We start from the raw sequence: 18,140 nt of genomic DNA, 5'->3' as shown, positions 1-18,140 counted from the left end.
AATAAATACGCTTTTTCCAAACTGAGTTCTGTTTAGTTAGTACAGCTGTATTATGGATACTAAAAATCACCACTCTTTAAACAAAGTTCATCTGTCGGGATGTTTAACGCCTGAGTGGAGAGCTGATGGAAGGTTTCACACAGTTTGTCAAAAATACCTAAACTAGAGTGTATAGTTCATGATAATGATAAAAAAATCTTGCATGTATTTTGAGAAGGAGGGGTTAAGGAAAAAAAAGTTCTTCATATAAATCTCTGCATATAACACCTATCATTTAATTTTGTTGCACACTAGAAAATAACAAAAATAAGATCTGTAACACGTCTTCTCACTGGCACCAGAGCTCAACCTGTGACAACAAAGCACTGAAGCTAGATGTAGGTTTTTTTCCTGACCTTGAAGGTACTGTTACACGTGGCTTGCCAGGAACACACCAGTCTGTCCCTCATTGACTTTCAGCTATGCTCAGTAAATGTAACCGTGTTTTCTCATGCTTTTTGCAAATCATTAGTTTGGTTTCTTAATTAAATGTAAATACCCCTCTACTACCGTCACCTTCCATTGGCTATTATTACAGAAGTTCCAATATAATGGGGTAGTGCAGATTCCTTGTGGGTTTCTGGAGAAGCTGATGAGGGGCTTTGGTTTTTGTAAATAAATGTATTTACTTCCTCGGAATTGTATCCATAATTTTCTCCTACGTGTCCTGTCGCTGTACATGATGAAGTTTGAAATGTACCATGTTTGGCTAAAACATGGTGATAATTTAGAAGCACAAATGGAACTTGTCCGGAGGGTCTCACGTCCATCACACGTTCGCTTTCGGAGTCATGATCGAGCTTTACGGTCATTCTCTCATCGCTGTCCAGTTCATCTAGATTTGTAGCGTGGTGACTAATATGCCCGTATTTGGGTTCTTTCATACAAATCCTTCTTGTTTGCTCATATACTGAGGGCATCGGCAGGAGATGACTCAATTGTCCTATAGCTTTAGACTGGAAACACTCTGATTTTGGCAGCAAGGAGTTAGCTATTGAGTTTGAAAAAGAACTTTCATTAATGCTCATCTTTTCTTGTAGGTCTCTGTTAAAAGCTAACTTGTTTTCTTCTTTAATGAGGTGGTGAGGTGGCTGAATCCTGGTTTCTATTTTGTTGGGTTTCATGATGCCGGAATCATAGATCTCTTCTTTGTATCTGCTGCCTGGCATGGGCGCTGTGCAGCTTGTAAAGTTGTCAGATAGAGCGTCTTGGCTGTATCTTCTGTTTGATATGGGCACTTGCAGGAAAGAGAAAACAGGTTAATTACTGACAGTGAGTTCATAGAGTCAGACTCTAAGACTTTTTGTGACTGAACTTTAATACCCATTTGGTCTGGGCCCGATCCAAGTCCCAGTGAAGACATCAGAGACATTCCCATTTGCCTCAGTGGCTTTGGATAACTCTCTTTAAGACAGTGCTGAAAAGTGGAAAAAAAACCCAAACCAACCCATTCAGAAGGGCCGACAGCGTCGAACAATTCTGAAAAGGTTTTCCGTGTGAAATGCCCGTTTGTTTATTTGACTGAATGATGATAAATCACTGTCACTATTAATATGGTTACATCGGGGAAATTAAACCAAAGAAGTATTTGGAAATGTGACCCGCTATCAAAAACCTTGACCTTAAGTAAGCTCTTTTCAGAGATTTATCAAACGGTTTACCAAAGGATGGATAACATTTATTACACGTCAATGATTCAATGATTAGAGTAAACCAGAATTTATTCTTCCTGTCACTGTGGAAGTGTATTGGACACTTGCCCTTGTAAGGAAAGAAGAGGGTGTGTAGTATTAGATACCGACGTGTCAGTATCTAATTCGCGATATCTATCTGTGATATATGTCATATCTAGCTTGTGTCATGTTAAAGGCTTTGCTTTTTCTCTTTTTTGAAAAAACTAGCATCAGATATTAAAAACATCTTTTGAGAAGCATCATAAATACTTCTTGACTAATGCTGTATCTCTGCTTTTAAGGTACTATCACATAATAAAGCTATACGTACAATATAAATGTAATTTACAACATACACTGAGGATGTTTGTTTGAATGTGGGAGTACTAAACTGGGTATGCATGGAAAATCAGAAGCTAGATTCTTAAATTTTCAAGAGAGTATGAACCTAGGATTTCTATTCAGGCTTTTCCTCTAAAATATATTGAGTAATCTTAGTTTTCTCTTAAGTTTCTGCATGGTGGCTGAACTCTTGAAACAATTTGAATTGTTCTTAACATTTTCTGCTTGGCTTACGCAGCTTTTCCTTTTTGTACGCACCTATCTACAAATGGTAAGAGAAAAAGCCACTCGTTTACTCCTACACAGTATGGCCAAAATAAGGCAAGTACTTATTTTTTTGCACTGTCTTGTATGAACGGTTTGACAGTTATACTGCTCCTCCAAGGCATATTTGAAACTTTTATGTTAAAGGTTAAATGAGGCACTTAGCAAATGTCTCAGATTAAACCTAAACTCTATTTTGTGTTATGCTCACTGAAAGCCCTGGACACCTAAGTGCCTTTTGTAAACGGGATTTTCTGTTTTTCTAAAGATTTCATTCAACATCTTAAAAGTTTTGGAGTTCCCCTGTAGTGGTTGCTGATGTAACTGTACCCACTAATAATTAAATATTCCCTGTGCTATAGTCGACTGGCAAAGCCTTCATGTATAACAGAGGAAGCAGAAATAGCTCAATTGTACCTTTTTTTTGCATGTAGAGCTTCATTAATTTCAGAGGGAGTTGCACCACGTAATTAACACCAGCATTTAAACAGGAATCTGGATCCAATTTCTTCTTGATCAACCCACCACCCTCCTAGAAACAACAACCTTTCAAGTTACTCTTTTTCATTTCCGTGTATATATTTTGTACCAAGAAGTATATGCAGTCCTAAGTAAGCTGGATTCTCATCACCTGTTGAAAAACGGCCCTCTTGGATGACAAAGCAAAACAGGGATTCAGGCACATGCTTGAGTATAACTTGGAAATTTTACCAGTGTAATTATACTACTATAATTTTAACTCCACGTTTGGCGTTTTTACTATGAAATAAGTGTATGTGCTGAGAGCGACTGACATGTAACTAATCTGGGTTTAACTAATCTGGTGTACTGGTTTTAGTGTTTTTCCCACTTGAGACATCCACAGGAGCGGTGGGTTTGTTCTCTTACTGCAGCATGGAGCATTGTTACTTCATGGCTCTACTCTGATCTCTGAAGAAAAGATTGTCCTTTTCCATTTTTAGAGCCCACGCTTGTAAGAAGCTGAAGCGTCACAGCAAGCGGTTGGCCCCTGTCCTGTTACCTTCATTTTTGTAATCTCAAATTCTGCTGGGCTGATGGCTGCCGCCTTGGTACCAAGAAGTAATTTGCATACTTGGGAGATTTACAGGGTATTATCCATTTTGTTCTATCCTGTTTCTCAAACACGGTTTTCATCTCTTTTGTTGAGGAAGAAGGTAAGCGTCTGCTAATTGTTTGCAGGCTTCCATTAAAGTTGTCAGCACGTTTGTGGAGTTAGACCAGACAGTTAAGCAAGTCGTGTCTGCGGCGCAACAGAGCACAGTCGTTTTTGTCCGCTCACATTCAGAACAGTTACTGGAGCTAGACTTAAATCTGCTTTTGTCTTCCTTTGCAGACAAAAACCCAAGGGCACCCTGGGACAGACTCCTCCTGGGGAGTTTTTCATACAGAAGTTAATAGAAAGCTGACCAGCTGCTTTGTATTGCTGTAGAAGGGCAGCGCCCCAGGATTGCTTCCCCCCATCCGGCGTGTGGGCAGTTGCCAGAGTACCTGCCTCAGCAGGTGCACGGGGATCCCACGCATTCTGCGCTTCTCCAGCGCTGGAAACGCTTTACAGTCGTTGAAGTCAGTGCATTAATTGGGGATGCTTTCCGGACCACTTTTCTGCCAGAGCAACTCAGCTATGCCAAGTGAGGTAGATAACACTGCCCATCTAAGGTTGTATGCCATACCAGAGTGATAGCAGCTTTCTAGAAGGCCCGTTACGCTTACTTACACTGCCTCCATTCATAGCAGCCTACAACTGCAGTCTACAACTGCAGCCTACAACTGCAGTGCCTGATAGGGCATCACGTCTCTCTTAATTCTTGCCAAGTAGCTCTGCTTTCCCGCTGATGCACAGGGTGCAGCTCGGGCAAACTGAGGGAAAACCTGGAGATAAGAGCCCCACCACCCGGCAGCCTGCTCAGATTTCAGCATCCAACCATCCAAGTGGGAACAGGAAGGCTAATCTAGCAGGTATTGGTCTTTGTTTAAAACATATCGTGTCTATTCATAGTTACAGTATACTAGAGCGATCTTCCCCCCATCGAACATAGTGCTGCAGCAAGGAGCGTTCCCTCTTCACCTTTAAATAGTGCAGTCAAAGATCAGATGGTGCTCAATGGGGAAAGATGCTTGCAGAAAAGGTATTTCGTTCACAAATGTGCCTTTCTGTACCAAGTCGTTAATAGGTAGAGCTGCTCCTTGTTCTCTCATTGCCCCTGTCTATTTCAGTAAAAATGAAAGAAAGGCATCCTGGAACCAGGTTAAAGCAAAGAAAGGCTGGTGCTCGGCACTGATCTTCATGCAAAAGGTACGCAGTCCTTATCAGCCCAGTTTTGGATCCTGTCTGTAAAAAACCTTGCCTGTTTTTAGCACGCAGCTGAGGCCCTCTTCATGCATGCTTTGTCTTGCATAATTTTTCTTGGGCTTTCTGATCTACACTAATCTCAGAAGAGTGTACTCCTGACAGTTACTGTATGTTTTGAAAAGACAATATGCCAACACTTGAATGTTGACACGTAGCCCATGACGCTTCAGTACGTTTCCTAATCCTTTGTACAGAGGGCCTTCAGAGAAGACAAGCGATTAACTCAATCGCTCTGGGTTTTGCTGAAGCCCAACGAGCAGAGCTGCTGTACTGCTCAGGTCACGCGCTCCTGTGTCACAAAGGCATGCTGATATCCCCCCGTGTCAAACAAGGCAAAGATACAACAGATCTTAATACTGTCCATGCCCATGAAAAAGACATTTTTTAGATCAGCTCAATATCTGTGCTGTGTCCTGGTCTGAACCCTAATTGCAACTCATCTGAGGCATGGGCTGATGTTGTAGTTACTATGTTCTCCATTATTCTCCCTCCAAAAAAAATAGGAAGACAACGTGATCTTCAAGACCTCTTTGACTTTAGCAGAATACACTTTTCAAGAAAGATGTCATGTATTTCTTCCAGTAGTCACAGGCTAAACCTGTGGAGTTGGTTTGGGGGAGGAAGATAGACCAGAGCTTTTTCACAGATTTTCTTAGTATTCTTCATCATTTCCTGAGTTTTGGCATGATTAGTGGCACTAAGGTTCACACAGATAGTACAGACTGGCCAACAGCATAACTTAATGAGAAGTAGGTACTGTGGTACCCGCAGTAGTAATGCATCCATTCAAGTGTACAAAGGAAACTTCCCTGACTAAGAATATGGTTCCCTTCTCTGAAGTGAGTTTCTCTTCTGATGACTAGGCCAGCTGGAAAAAAATGGAAGAAGCTTCGAAACCAGATTCTGAGGCAGCAGCATCTGATTTGCAGGCAGTTTTATCTGCTACGTGCTTTCCCAGAGCTTTGATGGCTTGGCATGATCATCTTAAAATCTCTGATCTCTCCAAAAGAAGCTATTTTCCATAGAGAAAAATGTCTCTGGCCTACGGCATTTTTGGCAGACGCTTCTATGGATGTGATGCGGAATAGCCCTCGCATCCAACCCGGTTGCCAGATGTCATATTTGGCATTGCCTTTGGATTGAAGATAATGACGCTAAGCAGATCCTCTCCGCTTTGAAGCTTACTGGCTGTCAGTTTTTTAGTGAAGTGCTGGAAAAAGCAGCAGTTGACAGTGTAAGGAAGATCAGATGCCCCTTTCAATTCAAAGCAAAAAGTTGCTTCCAAAGGTTCAGATTTCCCTTTTGCCACCAGCCTCAGCAAAAGCACAACAGGGCTGATTCTACCTCAGGAGGAAACAAACTCTGGAACAATTAGATATAAATCCTTTTTGCAGTGGAGGCTCCGTTTTTCTTTCCCCTCTTTTAACACTGTGTGTGGACCCAAGCAACGATCCCTGACCAAGCCCGAGTTTGACCATATTCTTTTTTCCTTCCTAAATAGTACAATTGTAAGTGCTTTTGCAGAGAATTAATTGTACCAAGTCAGTTTTCGTCAAATGCCCAATAGCTAAACATCTATTAAAATACATCTGTGCTCAAAAGAGAACCCACATATTCCAACTGAAGCAACAAAATCTTAAGTAGAAGTAGAACCAGAAGTAAGGACCGCTGGTATCACAGCTCCATTTTCCTGTTCATGAGGAAATGGTGAAGGTATGCATGCATGATGAAACTGAAAAATACCAGCAGTTGGTTGCAGTTTTTTGTTGGGATTTTTTTTCCCCTAAGATATTTAGCAGTATTCCTGTGGAATCCTTCTGACTTAATATAGTTACTAGGAGTTATCTGCCCATATCAACCGACCGATGGTAAATTGCTTGTCTGCCGCTATGCTCACTGGGCTTTTCTGGCAAATGTTATGGCCACGATCAATTTTACAGACTGTTCTCTGAACAGGCTGTTCTTTCCACATCCATTCTCAGTGTATCTGATGGCACCCTCTGACCAGCAAGGGGTGGATCTACCTTCTCGGTCAGTCTCACGGCATCTGTTAGTCTGGCAGCAGAGAAGAAAAGCTGGGCTGACTTCTGTACACCTAGAATAGCTTTGTTCCTGCAGACTTACTGGGGATCTGCAGGATTTACTTCTATCCTTATACTTATCCTCAAAAGATGTAGCTTTTTTTTTTCTTTTCCACAAAGATACAGCATCTTTAGAAAGGACAAAACCATTTCTTATTTTTGGTCTAAAGCTGCTCCTTTTCACACCCAGTCCACAACAGCAACAAAAGGAAGCCAGCACATTAGAGGAGCATGAGCTCAGAAAAAGCATTTAACCTGCACTTGGCTGTAAGAAGAGCTTCAGTCTTGCTCATTTTCAACCTAAACACAGAACAGTAAAATAAAATGCTTAGGTCAGCTAGGTGAGGTCCATCAGCTAGGTGAGGTCAAACGGTCCTGTGAAGGACAAAACCCTGGGCAGAAGTTACTTGCTCCTCTGTGGAAGACACATTCAATGTCTGATACCATCTTCTGTCTGACGTAGCAAGCTCAGCTTTTAACATCTGCAGGTATTCCCGTCGGAACTAGGATATCTAAAGTCATGCGCCCAAGTGAATAAATGCTTGTTTCTGGTACTCAGGAATCTTGAGCCTATCTTTTCTAGCTTTTTTATTTTAAATTTCCACTACTGCTTCCTCCCTCCCATCCTTAATGAAGCTAGAAGAAAGGAATGTTTCCATCTAACTTTATAGCAGTATGTCAACCAGTCAGTCCTCATCAGTGATTTTTAACTAATCAAAATGGTGTATGCAGATAGATGTAATGCATATGAGATCTAAGGATTACAGTGTGTCTTGAGCTTGTTTACATTTAGTTTATAGTTTTGCAAGGTTATTTCTTATAGGTTGCCACCTCAGAGAAGTCAGTGTCTTCAGTGCTTCCTTCAAAGTGTTTGAGCTGACCATCTGTATAGAGAGATGATGCCGTTGATTGGGGAGGAGCACTGAAGACGTTTTTAAATAAAGCAGAAGACAGTGCATTTCATTTACTCATTCACTGTAAGGTATAGACATTCAGAATGGCTTCATACTCAGAAAGGGCAACCTTCAATTTTTGTGGAAATAGATCATGTTTATTTTAATTTCTGTATCTGAGCTGAAGTACCTTTGTTTCTTTCTGACTTCAGCAATGACTTACCTGAGGAATTCCACTAAATAACTCAGTGCAAAACACGAAGGTAAACTGTGCCGGTATTAAAGGAGGTGGTATCTCTGCCCTCTTCTAAAAGTGATTCTGGTGAATACATTTTTGCAACTGATGCTTTGATAATATTCCTAATCAAGAGCTTATGGTAATGGGAAGAGGGACGAACATGTAAATACTATAAACATAGGGGTTGTTACACTTCACTGTTTCTGATTTTCTGTTTCCTAAACGCCTTGTAATTCCTGTTTTCAAACTACAATTACAAATCTTTCCCAGACACCCCACAGCTTTGCTTTTCTTTTTTTCTTTTTTTAAAGTGACACCCACCTTCATAACTCTGTGCAAGATTATGTCGGATGATGTTCACTGGCTGATCAGGAAGATTTTTGGATGGTGACTGGCTGCTGGGTACCAAGGAGTTGGCATAATGCCACTGGCATTCTCCATTTGTCTGCAACGTACTCAAGAAAAATCGAGCCACTTCACAAGGTGCTCCTTGAGACTGCCCAAACTTTGAAGGCAGCATTTGCTTTTTGCTACTGAAGACATGAGAATCTACAGGGAAGTGTCCATAATGGTAGGAGAAAGGCAAGCTATATGACGGGGCGTATAACAGTTCACTGTTTTCTGAATGGAAGTTTTGTTCTTGAATGGTGGCAGCGTTCACTGCAGGGCTGGATCGCCAGTTTCCCACCTGGCTGCATTCCAGTTTGTCTGTTTGGAATGAGCTGTATTGCTGGGGGAAAGAAAAAAAAAAAGGGAGGGGAAGAGAGTTAAATGACTAACTTGTATATGAAACTGCATAACATATCATACAGGAGCCCAAAGCTGGACCTCCTTGAACTGCGATCTCGCTGGCTAAAGGGACTGGCTTACCAGTGCTCTTAAAGTTCCTCGTCTCCACGATAACTTTACCTTCACTTAACATGCGAACAAAAAACTAATGTTAAGGGGTTATTTGATAATTTTGCCTGTTGGATTTTAGCTAGTAAGTGTAGGCAGTTGTAAACACCAGAGGACAAAAGGTTGTTGCAAAGCACTGGAAGTCACTGATAAATGGAGTAGCAGACCATGAATATGATTTTGCGTATGTTGGCATGTCCAGCTTTAGAATGGTAGGAACACAAAATCTGTCCTTCGCATCAGCTTCTATCACAATGATTTTCTCTTCCCACTCTCTCCCACCCTCCTCTCCAGGCTCCAAATGCTTTTTGGGCTCTCACTGTTTTGAAGGCTAGCTGCATTCACTGCTGTTTTAAGGTAATAGTAGCCCCTTCCAGCAATATTCATTGCAAATCTCAGAATGTCTCATGGTGGGTGTCAGTCTCACCAGCCCGGTTTTATGGACAATCTCCATAGTTTCCTTTCACGACTGGTTCTAGCTCACCCAGTGACAGTGAGAGACATTCCAAGTCCCGCTCCAGTGCTCTGTTTGCTAGGATTAATTCTTATGATGCATTCTCCAGCATAAGGAAACTGCTAATACCTATGTGACATTAAGAACTCTGCATATCAACAGTGAATGAGATGTGTTCTACACCAGTGCAAATTTTCACAACACAGCTATTCTTAGTACATGTTTTTCTTCTTTTTACCAAGAAAGCACATTGGTTTTGAGGTACTTTACAGACTCCAAATCCAAAAGTTTTTGTGTTCGCATCACTCACCAGAGCTGGTTTCTACTACCTGTGCTGTCCACCCCAAGAACAAAAAGGTCTAATTGTATTCCGGCCTACAAGGGAGCTCCTGTGGCAGAGCATACTATAGTCAGTTTTACAGTAAGTTCAGTTCTGGATGATCTCCTGTCCCAAGCACTCTACCACAACAATTGGTAAGTAAATATTGCTGAAAAAGTTACCTGTTGTGGGTAAGGCGTTGTTCTGAGTTTTGCTTTCATTTTATTACTTTTGGGTTTTACAATTTTCCTTGTTTCCTGCGAGGTAGATACTGAGCTTCTGCATGAAAACTGTGACTTAGAAATGGTAACCTGGTCCAGTGACAACTGAAGTTCCTTATATTCGATATCTCTGCAAAAGAACAGTCCAATGAATTACATACTCAAACATACCATACAAATCCAAAATAGCTCCTTTGAAAATACATGTTAGCTTTCACAATGTTTTCATTTTCATTCTTCCAAGATTTTCACGGCCTCTGCAGTGTGAGTCTGGGGATGTCAGCAGGCAGGGGATTTTATGGTCTGACCCCACCCCCACGCAAGTCTATCACAAACGTTCCACTGGGAACCACATTAACATCTTTGTACTAAATGTGCCCGTTCTCTGAACCGAAGCGGTGCCAACTTCTTCTCAGCCATCCGTGGCACCCTGCAGTTTGGAATCACAGCCGTGTCAGCTGATAGAAAGACACAGCTCAATTCATCTGCCTCCTCCTCAATCAGGAACTGGTCTCTGCCCTGGCTCTCACAATTAGCCCCGAGGAAAGGAAAAGGAGTGATGTTCCTCTCCTGTCACTGCAATGTGCTTGTAACTAGACCACAGGAGCTGCGATGTTGTTTTTCTGACAATCTCTAGACTTTCATTTCTGCTCTGTTCTGTTCAGTTTTATCTGCCCCACAGACAGGGCGGATTTTTGTATAAAAGAGGCTAAAAAACAAATTAAGAACAGACTGTGGATCATATTTTGAAACATTAATTGATACAGTTCTGATGATTAAATGGTCTCCCCTGGTTTTATCAGTAGCAACAGTGGAGCATATTTTTGAAAGGATAACTAGAAAAAAAACCCTACTTCTCTCTCAATTCCTATCTAGAACTCATTTCCATCACTTCTTGATGGTGAATAACCTGGAAGTAAATTCAATTCAAGTATGCTGTTATATCCCTGGCACAGTTTCCCCCTTTTTACTCAAATCACTTGCCCCAACTCATGGGACTCAAGGAGGTTGCAGGGCTGAGTCTCCCTCATGCTGCTGGCTCTCACGTCTGTACAGGAATGAGGGCAGCATTAGCCAGTGTGTCTACGGCCGAGTACCTACTTCGAGTAGTTTAAGGAAACACCCTGTGGTTTCTCAACTCATGGACCTGAACTCCCCAAAGTCAGGTATCAGAGACAACATTGTAATACGCAAACACATGATCCTACCACACACATCATGCAAATACATCTTACTTTCAAGCCAGATAAGAAATGGACCAGTCTAGACAAAAGAAGAGAGTATCTAGTTCCCTGCTTTTTTATACTATTCAACACAAGAGGTGCCCACTATCCCTTTTTTTTCTCTTCCGCCACAGTCTCTTCAGTCACAGTCTGTTTCACTATTACTTATCCCTCTTATTCAATACAGATTTCTGTCTCTCTCAGGTTTATATCAAGATAGGAATTTTGTAACTCCTTCATGACTTGAACCAGAATTCATAAACTGCAGGTCCAAACCGCTGTACATTCACCAGCTCAGTGGGAGCTACTTGCCATTGTAAGAATGTAGTTTTGCCCTGAGTATCTGTGCAACCCAAGGCAAGTGAGGGAATCCTCGGTGATTCACCTGTCCCTGAAAGGAGTAATGCTTCCTACCATGTCTCTGTCTTGCAAACTGACACTGTGACCTCTGCTGGGCAGCAGTAGTTTTCACTGTGTCTGGACAGCCTCAGTGCAGTTCTGATGCTAATTACAGAACTGGGGTCCAGGTCTAACGCAAATGGCTACACGTGGTATTGCATTCAAGCATATGGTGTAGGAGGTAATCATCAGGAATACTAGCTCTTTTTAGCTGAACGTAAGTAAAAGAGGGAGGATATGGGGAGAGAAAAGTGGCTGTAACATGCGAGCACAGAATGATACTGGAAGACACGAGTAAAGCAAACTTAAAGGATTTAATTAGTAATGAGCCAATTACTGATAACACGCAAAATGAATCAATTACTGATAACACGTAATGGTACAAAGTATTTTGACTTACGTAAGGACATAATTGACACTCACTATGCAGTGAGGCCGTGATGAACGGCTGTTATGCACAATAGTAGCGTAGCTCTGTACCCAAACCCAGCCTCCATGCTTGGACAGTAGTCGATAGTACTTGGTTGTGACTTGGCCTTTCACCAACACTGTGAATACAATACAAAAAAAGCATTTCGCATTGCTTGGACTTGTGACCACTTCCTGGAGAGATTTATTTGCAAGGCAGGGACTTTTCTCCCTCCTCCCCCTCCCTTTAACCTCCTCTCCCACCAAACTTCAAACAGCTCCCCCGCAAAGGTATCTGTCCTGCCCCTTTACGTAGTTTTACAAGGTCGCATTATTGTTTACAAATAGTATGTTGCAAACTATTAAGGTTTGTCTTCCTTCTTTTCCAGTTCACCCTGCTCTCTTATGCTTACATTCTGCAAAAACACTTACTGTTTCTAATCTTCTAACTGAAAAAGAAAAGTTCAAGGCAGCAAAAGTATTTTGAAGCAGACACAACTAGCCTGAATTTTTCCAGTATATTTGGAGGCACTTTTGTCATTCATAGCTTGATAGATTGTTGTGTATTTCACAGTGTATTTTATGCTATGATGCTTTTTCCTCTGTAAGCGCTACATTTTGAAGGTTGATTTAAAAGGGGAAAATTAAAATGCTCGTTGGTTCTTAAGCACACAAATAAAGACAAGGCCAGAGAGGTGAATCAGTTATTTGACAGATTTCACTAAAAATGTAATCCTCTGTACACCAGTTTGGATTCTCTGTGAACAAAGACGTTTTGGCATAAGGCTATGCTATAATAGGAGTTGTGCAGCATCTCTAAATATTTAATCTAGCCACAAATATTTCTGGTTCAGTGCCAGGCATTTATCTAATGATTCGCTGGAAGATAATGCCCAGCCTTCAAAAGTGGTTCTTCTCTTGTGTGACCCTGGAGCATTCCTCTAGGAAACTCCATCTTCCTACTCTTCTATACAATCAGTTATTTATTTTAAATTGGGAAATAAGGGACTGAGCTTGCCACACAAACTATGTCCAAAAGAAGTGATCAATAGCAGCAACTCCTTTATATAATACACGATTAAGAAATGGCATTACTGCTTGCAAATGTAGGGCTTGTACTAGACTGAACTTTGTAGCAAAGCTCTCTGTAATTTTGTTCTCTCATTGTACACAGTTGGTGCAGAAGCAGATCCATAATAAGGAAATCGAACAACAGCTTTCTCTTTCAGCCAACTGCAGTAGAGCAAATGACCGCTTGAAATGAAAATATATGGCCTTATAATTAGTATTCATAGAGGATTCTTCTGACAGGGAGGGCATCCAATGTTAAATTGGGAACTAAAGAGTGCATAACCTTTGGGGGTTTGTTTACTGTTTGGTAATTAACTATATGGCTATCAGTCATTGCTGGGGTTGGCTTTTTTTTATTCAGTTGTTACTTGGGGGAGTAGGGGTTTGTAATTTCAATAGCAATCAGAGACCGTGATAATGTGAATAACGTGAATAGCCCAACGTAAGACTGACAGAAACAGAAAAGCAAGAGTTCTTGTCTGCTGAAAGGTCCCCTAAGTCTGTAGCATGCAGGTCATCTCTCTGGTCTGCTTACTCTCCTATCCATCTGCATGTGTTGCAACATATTTAAACTCTTCTTCAAATCCAGTTAATCTCCCTAAGAAAATCAGGCTCTTACAAAATGACTATAGACAGGTCTTTCTGGAAGTGTCAGTTCTCCTTCCATTACAGGATATGGTATCCATTTGTTCAGAAAGCAACAAGATAAACATCATCTTGCAGGACATTCAAAAACCCATGCTCACTGACACCAAGCCACTACTATTTAGAGTTTGAAGACTCTCTTAGATATCAGCTTTTTGCCTCATACTTGCTGGTGTCCTTTTTCATGCCTACATCTCTACATAGAATACTCTATGAGGTGGAGGTGTGCATGTGTACAGATATTTAAGAAAATCATGAGGAACATGTGTGTAAGTATGTAAACACACCTATGAAATATAAAGGCATGTGTACTCTTTAAGTGCAATACATCGCTCCAAGGTAAAGGTCTCGGAGCTGCTACTCAAGGCTTCAGTGTAACAATGCCAAATAAGTCTGTTGTAAAAATATTTGTTAATAATCAGCTATATGCTATGAAATCACTCTGTTTCTTGGTGTTCTATAATCCAAATGGTCCAGTTCTAGGAAATGATGCTTACATTTTAGCCTAGATCATCTAACAGATATTTTTTGCAATGTGGTCTAGGCTTTTCAGAGCTAAGTCTTCGTGCTAGTTTAATGGTCAGGTTTTCCTTGAATTCAAAATGCCTTGCTACTCGGTCTTCCGAAATAGAAATTAATGCTGTCATGGATCGCTAGCTATAACAAAGTTCTTCTGTGTGCTTTGGGACTAGTTTTGACTTTCTCTCTCTCTCTCACTGATTTTTTTTGAAATTCCTGTTTTAGCTCTCCAGTTAAGACAGTATTTTAAAAGATGTGAAAACCGCTGAGGACTACAGTGTTCAGCTTTCCTTCCTAATTATACGGATAAACCAATATTTCTCCTGGGATGGGGGAGGACTCCATGTCTCCTGCATTTTTAGCAATCTGGAGAAAGTCTGACCTTGGCTAGGGGACAGTAGCTGTGCTTCCAATACAGTAAATGAGGTCAATTTCCATTTGGCTCTGTGTTAAATTACCCTGTTTGATGCTGATTGGGAAACCTCAGAAATGGGAGTGAGGTCAATCCACTACCAAGACAATCTGGGCAGGCTCAGACTTCTTGGTGGCCTCCGCTGCAATCAAACGGGGAGGATTCGGTGGCTTTAGCCTTGGCTCTTAGATGTGCCATTTGTAACTGGGTGTTCCGCTGTTGTGGTTCCCTCCTGGTTTAGCAGGCAAGCTGAAAAAGGCACTGGGCTGGCTGGGCTGGTCCTTCTAGTCTGTCATAGATGGCTATTTTAAAAAGCTCCAGCAGGCTCACGGGCATGTGGCTGGGAGTTCCTAGCCTGCACTTAAGGATACCACTAAGAGAAATGGACTTCTTGGTTCCTCACTTGCAGCAGTTATTGTTTTAGCTTCCCTGGTGCACACAACCTGGCATGTCATCGGTCCAGCCCTTGAGCAGCGTGGTCAGTGGATGGTGCCCTAGCAGACTCTACAGTTCTTTTGCCCTCTTAAAAACTAGTGCAGCTCTGCTGGAAGGCTTGATTGCTGGGGGAGCAAAAGTAGACTCAATGCGACGGACAGAGTGTAAACTGTGCTCTGCTATAAGATAGGTTCTATAAATACATAGGTTGACTTCCAGGAAGCAGCAGAACAATTTGGTGATGACATCAGCTGGGGCTGGGGCTTGCCTTGCCAAGACACAGAGATGCAACTTTTGTAAAAGTTTATGTGGGAAGAACAATGATGTTATAACATGTGGTATGCACAAAATCCTCCTCGCAGAGAGACCATGGTACAAATGAAGTGATTTCTCTGAGGCCAGAGAAATATTTTGCCTATACTGGAACAGCAGAATATTTTGCGTGTACTGGAACAGCTTCTCTATCCTGGCTTTTAGAATGCAAGATGTCTAGGCAGGGACTCATTAATTGTGTGGCCACATTTCCCCAGTTGCAGAGCAAACACTGTGTATATTGATGGTGCTATAGAAATAAATAACACTAGTTCAAACGCCAGAAGCTTTTTCATATAGCTGGAAGCTAATCAAATGTTTAAAACAGGAAACACTGTTTGCTGCCGGCACACCTTAGGCAAATATTCACATCTACATTTTCCTCATAGTCTGATGTTCTTGTTATATCCCTTCTAACTTGTTCCCCTCACCGTTTCCTTTGTTTTGTTCTCCGTGCTGCCTAACTTAAAGTTTAGTTGCCTCAGTTTGGGAATTTTTATTTTCCTCTTTGAAAAAGCAATTGCTTACTCTAGTTTAGGGTTGCCTTTTTTTTTTCCTTTTCTTTTTTTTCTTAATACCCTTATTAGGTGTAAGATGTTTCTCTCCAGATTTCTTCATCAGATGACACTTAATCACCACATTGCTTTATAGAATGGTACGTCAAACTTGCCAACCTTTTACTGTTCATGTTCCTAAAACATTTACTGATGGATGGTGGGGGAGTTATAACAGTGCTCCCCAGAGGAAGTCTGTACACTTTACATCTGTTTTAATAATTCCTATTACTTGGTATTCTGACTGTGATTCTGCACTGTTCCCACTGTTGCCCAAGCATTAGCCATTATTTTTTGCTTCTTGGCATTTATTTGCTTTGAAACTTTCATAAATTTCTATGCATATGTCTCACATTTTTCTTCTGTTTTTAAACTTCACAATAATTTAACTTTGTAATTCAGATACGGTATCTAGAGAACTGCTGTTAGTTATTCTCTTTGGTTGAGGGTTTTTTTTCTTGTGGGAGGAGGTGGGGGGGGTGTTAATTCAGTAAACATGGTGTGTCTCTTTATTTAAAACTCCAGTCATACATAGAGCAAACTGGCAGCCAAAGTACAAGTCTTCTACTGCGCACACAGAATTATCCATCACTCTGCTCTAAAATGGAAAACTGTTTTCCAGAGATGATTGTGGCTATGATGGAATCATCTCTATACTGGTTGACATAGGTATTTCAAATAGTTTTGTGAAAATAACGAGTGATATTTTGTACAGGTCAACAGTCACATCCAGATGCAGACGTTAACGCTACAAAAAGGATGCGCCCAACAGGACATTACCATGTACCCTGGTCATTCTAGTTTTTACTTTGCAATGGTCCAGAGTATCCAGTGGTATTTTGGTAAATATGAACTTGCTGTAAAGATCAGTTTCTGCTTTCCCAGGTGTAGCACACACTGCCATCAACAGAATTCGGCACTTGGAATTTCAGTACTGACTTGCCAAATACAGTTACATCCCCCTTTTTATTCCAGATCCTCATGAACAGCACATATTAAGGTGAAGAGCTGCCTACTTTCTCCTTCAGGAAGCCTAAGAGAAGGATTTGACTCTGGCTGCTTTCAGCCCACAGGAGCAATCTGGAAAAAAATTGACTGACGTTGGTTTTTGGATGTCATCTTTGCATCGTATGGGCTGCAGCAGACTGAGCCAAATCCAGAGTTCAGCTATTCCCTCAATTTGCTTCTCAAATTAATGTGCTACTGAATGAACTACTTCCCAAATCCAGATGTTTGAAGATATGATTAGCGTCTCTGTCAGCAGATGGGGAATTATTAAATGTGTAATTTTTTTTCCTGACACTCCATTCTCCAAACCTCATCCACATGCTATTAATGAACATTCATCTAAGGATTTTTGGGTTTGCATTCACTTCAAACATGGGATGATTATTGCTAACATATTTCAGAGGAATGGGGAGCTGTTGCGTAATTTTTCTTTTAACAACAGAGGCTGGTAAAGTTCAGATTTTCCCCTCTCACTCATTCACTTTCTCTTTTGTTTTTTTTCCTTCAAGAGTTCACCACCCAGAATCAAGTCCAAATTTTCAAAAGAGCCTAGATCCTTTAAGTAGAAAGGTAAAAGTGGCCAGATATGGTTTTTTCAGAAGCACAGCATATTATCTAGCTTATTTGCAGAACTAATGGTTTCCTTAAGTGATAGCCAAGCACTTTTGAAAATCTAGCTCCAGTGAAGATTTGGAAAGCTTTCTCTACTTTCCAGCATAGCACCTGTTGTTTGCAAAACTTCTCACTCTACTTAATAAACTTCAGTCTAGCATTCTTTTTACTTACGCAGATGATGAGCATATCGTAAATGGAACACATCACAGCCATGAACATGGTGGTAGAGGGTTTTTTCTATCAGATCTTGGGGCTCATATCCAGTTAATTCAGTCACCCTGGAAAAGGAAGATTCCATAATAAGCAAAATCTCTAGGAATATTCAGTTTCATGAACCTAATATTTGATTGTGCCAACAAATCAGGTGCCTAAAAACTGCAGGACAAAATGTTAGTCTTGGAAACAGAATCCTCGTCTCTATAAGAAAATAAACACTCTCAATCCAGCCAAAGCAAGGTGCAGCTATTCCCTGGCCAGCCTTACACATAGGCAGGAAAAAGAGTTCTTTTAGTTATTTCCACTTTGGGCTTTTGCCACTGCCATGCATGATCCTTTGCACAAAGATCCAGTTGAGGAGCCATTCACGAAACAATAAAACTACTCTTGTGGACTGCTGACACATTTTCATTTGCTTTTGCAAACGTACAAGTGTAGCATGTATGTCAGTCCATAGAAGCTCTGATCATAGTCTATAACTAAATTCAGGCTAACGCCTAACAGAAGAAGGAAGCAGGAGCTTATTCCTGC

The 18,140-nt window shown here is 41.1% G+C and overlaps 1 protein-coding gene across 1 annotated transcript in view; it reads right to left on the bottom strand.

Annotated features, from left to right (window-relative positions):
- Positions 1 to 390: 390 nt before the first annotated feature.
- The window catches only part of SIM2 (single-minded family bHLH transcription factor 2), a 59,786-nt gene continuing 42,036 nt past the window's right edge, over positions 391 to 18,140 (bottom strand). The window contains exons 7-11 of the mRNA XM_009327968.1: positions 17,565 to 17,671; positions 11,815 to 11,962; positions 9,754 to 9,922; positions 8,223 to 8,631; positions 391 to 1,276 (exon numbers count right to left, since the gene is read on the bottom strand). Coding sequence (XP_009326243.1) covers positions 552 to 1,276; positions 8,223 to 8,631; positions 9,754 to 9,922; positions 11,815 to 11,962; positions 17,565 to 17,671 — 1,558 coding nt within the window. The 3' untranslated portion in view covers positions 391 to 551. The remainder of the gene's footprint in view (positions 1,277 to 8,222; positions 8,632 to 9,753; positions 9,923 to 11,814; positions 11,963 to 17,564; positions 17,672 to 18,140) is intronic.

The sequence above is a fragment of the Pygoscelis adeliae genome, unplaced genomic scaffold (genome assembly GCF_000699105.1).
Source record: "Pygoscelis adeliae isolate BGI_AS28 unplaced genomic scaffold, ASM69910v1 Scaffold154, whole genome shotgun sequence".
Taxonomy (NCBI): domain Eukaryota; kingdom Metazoa; phylum Chordata; class Aves; order Sphenisciformes; family Spheniscidae; genus Pygoscelis; species Pygoscelis adeliae.
This window is presented reverse-complemented; position numbering and strand designations above follow the sequence as displayed.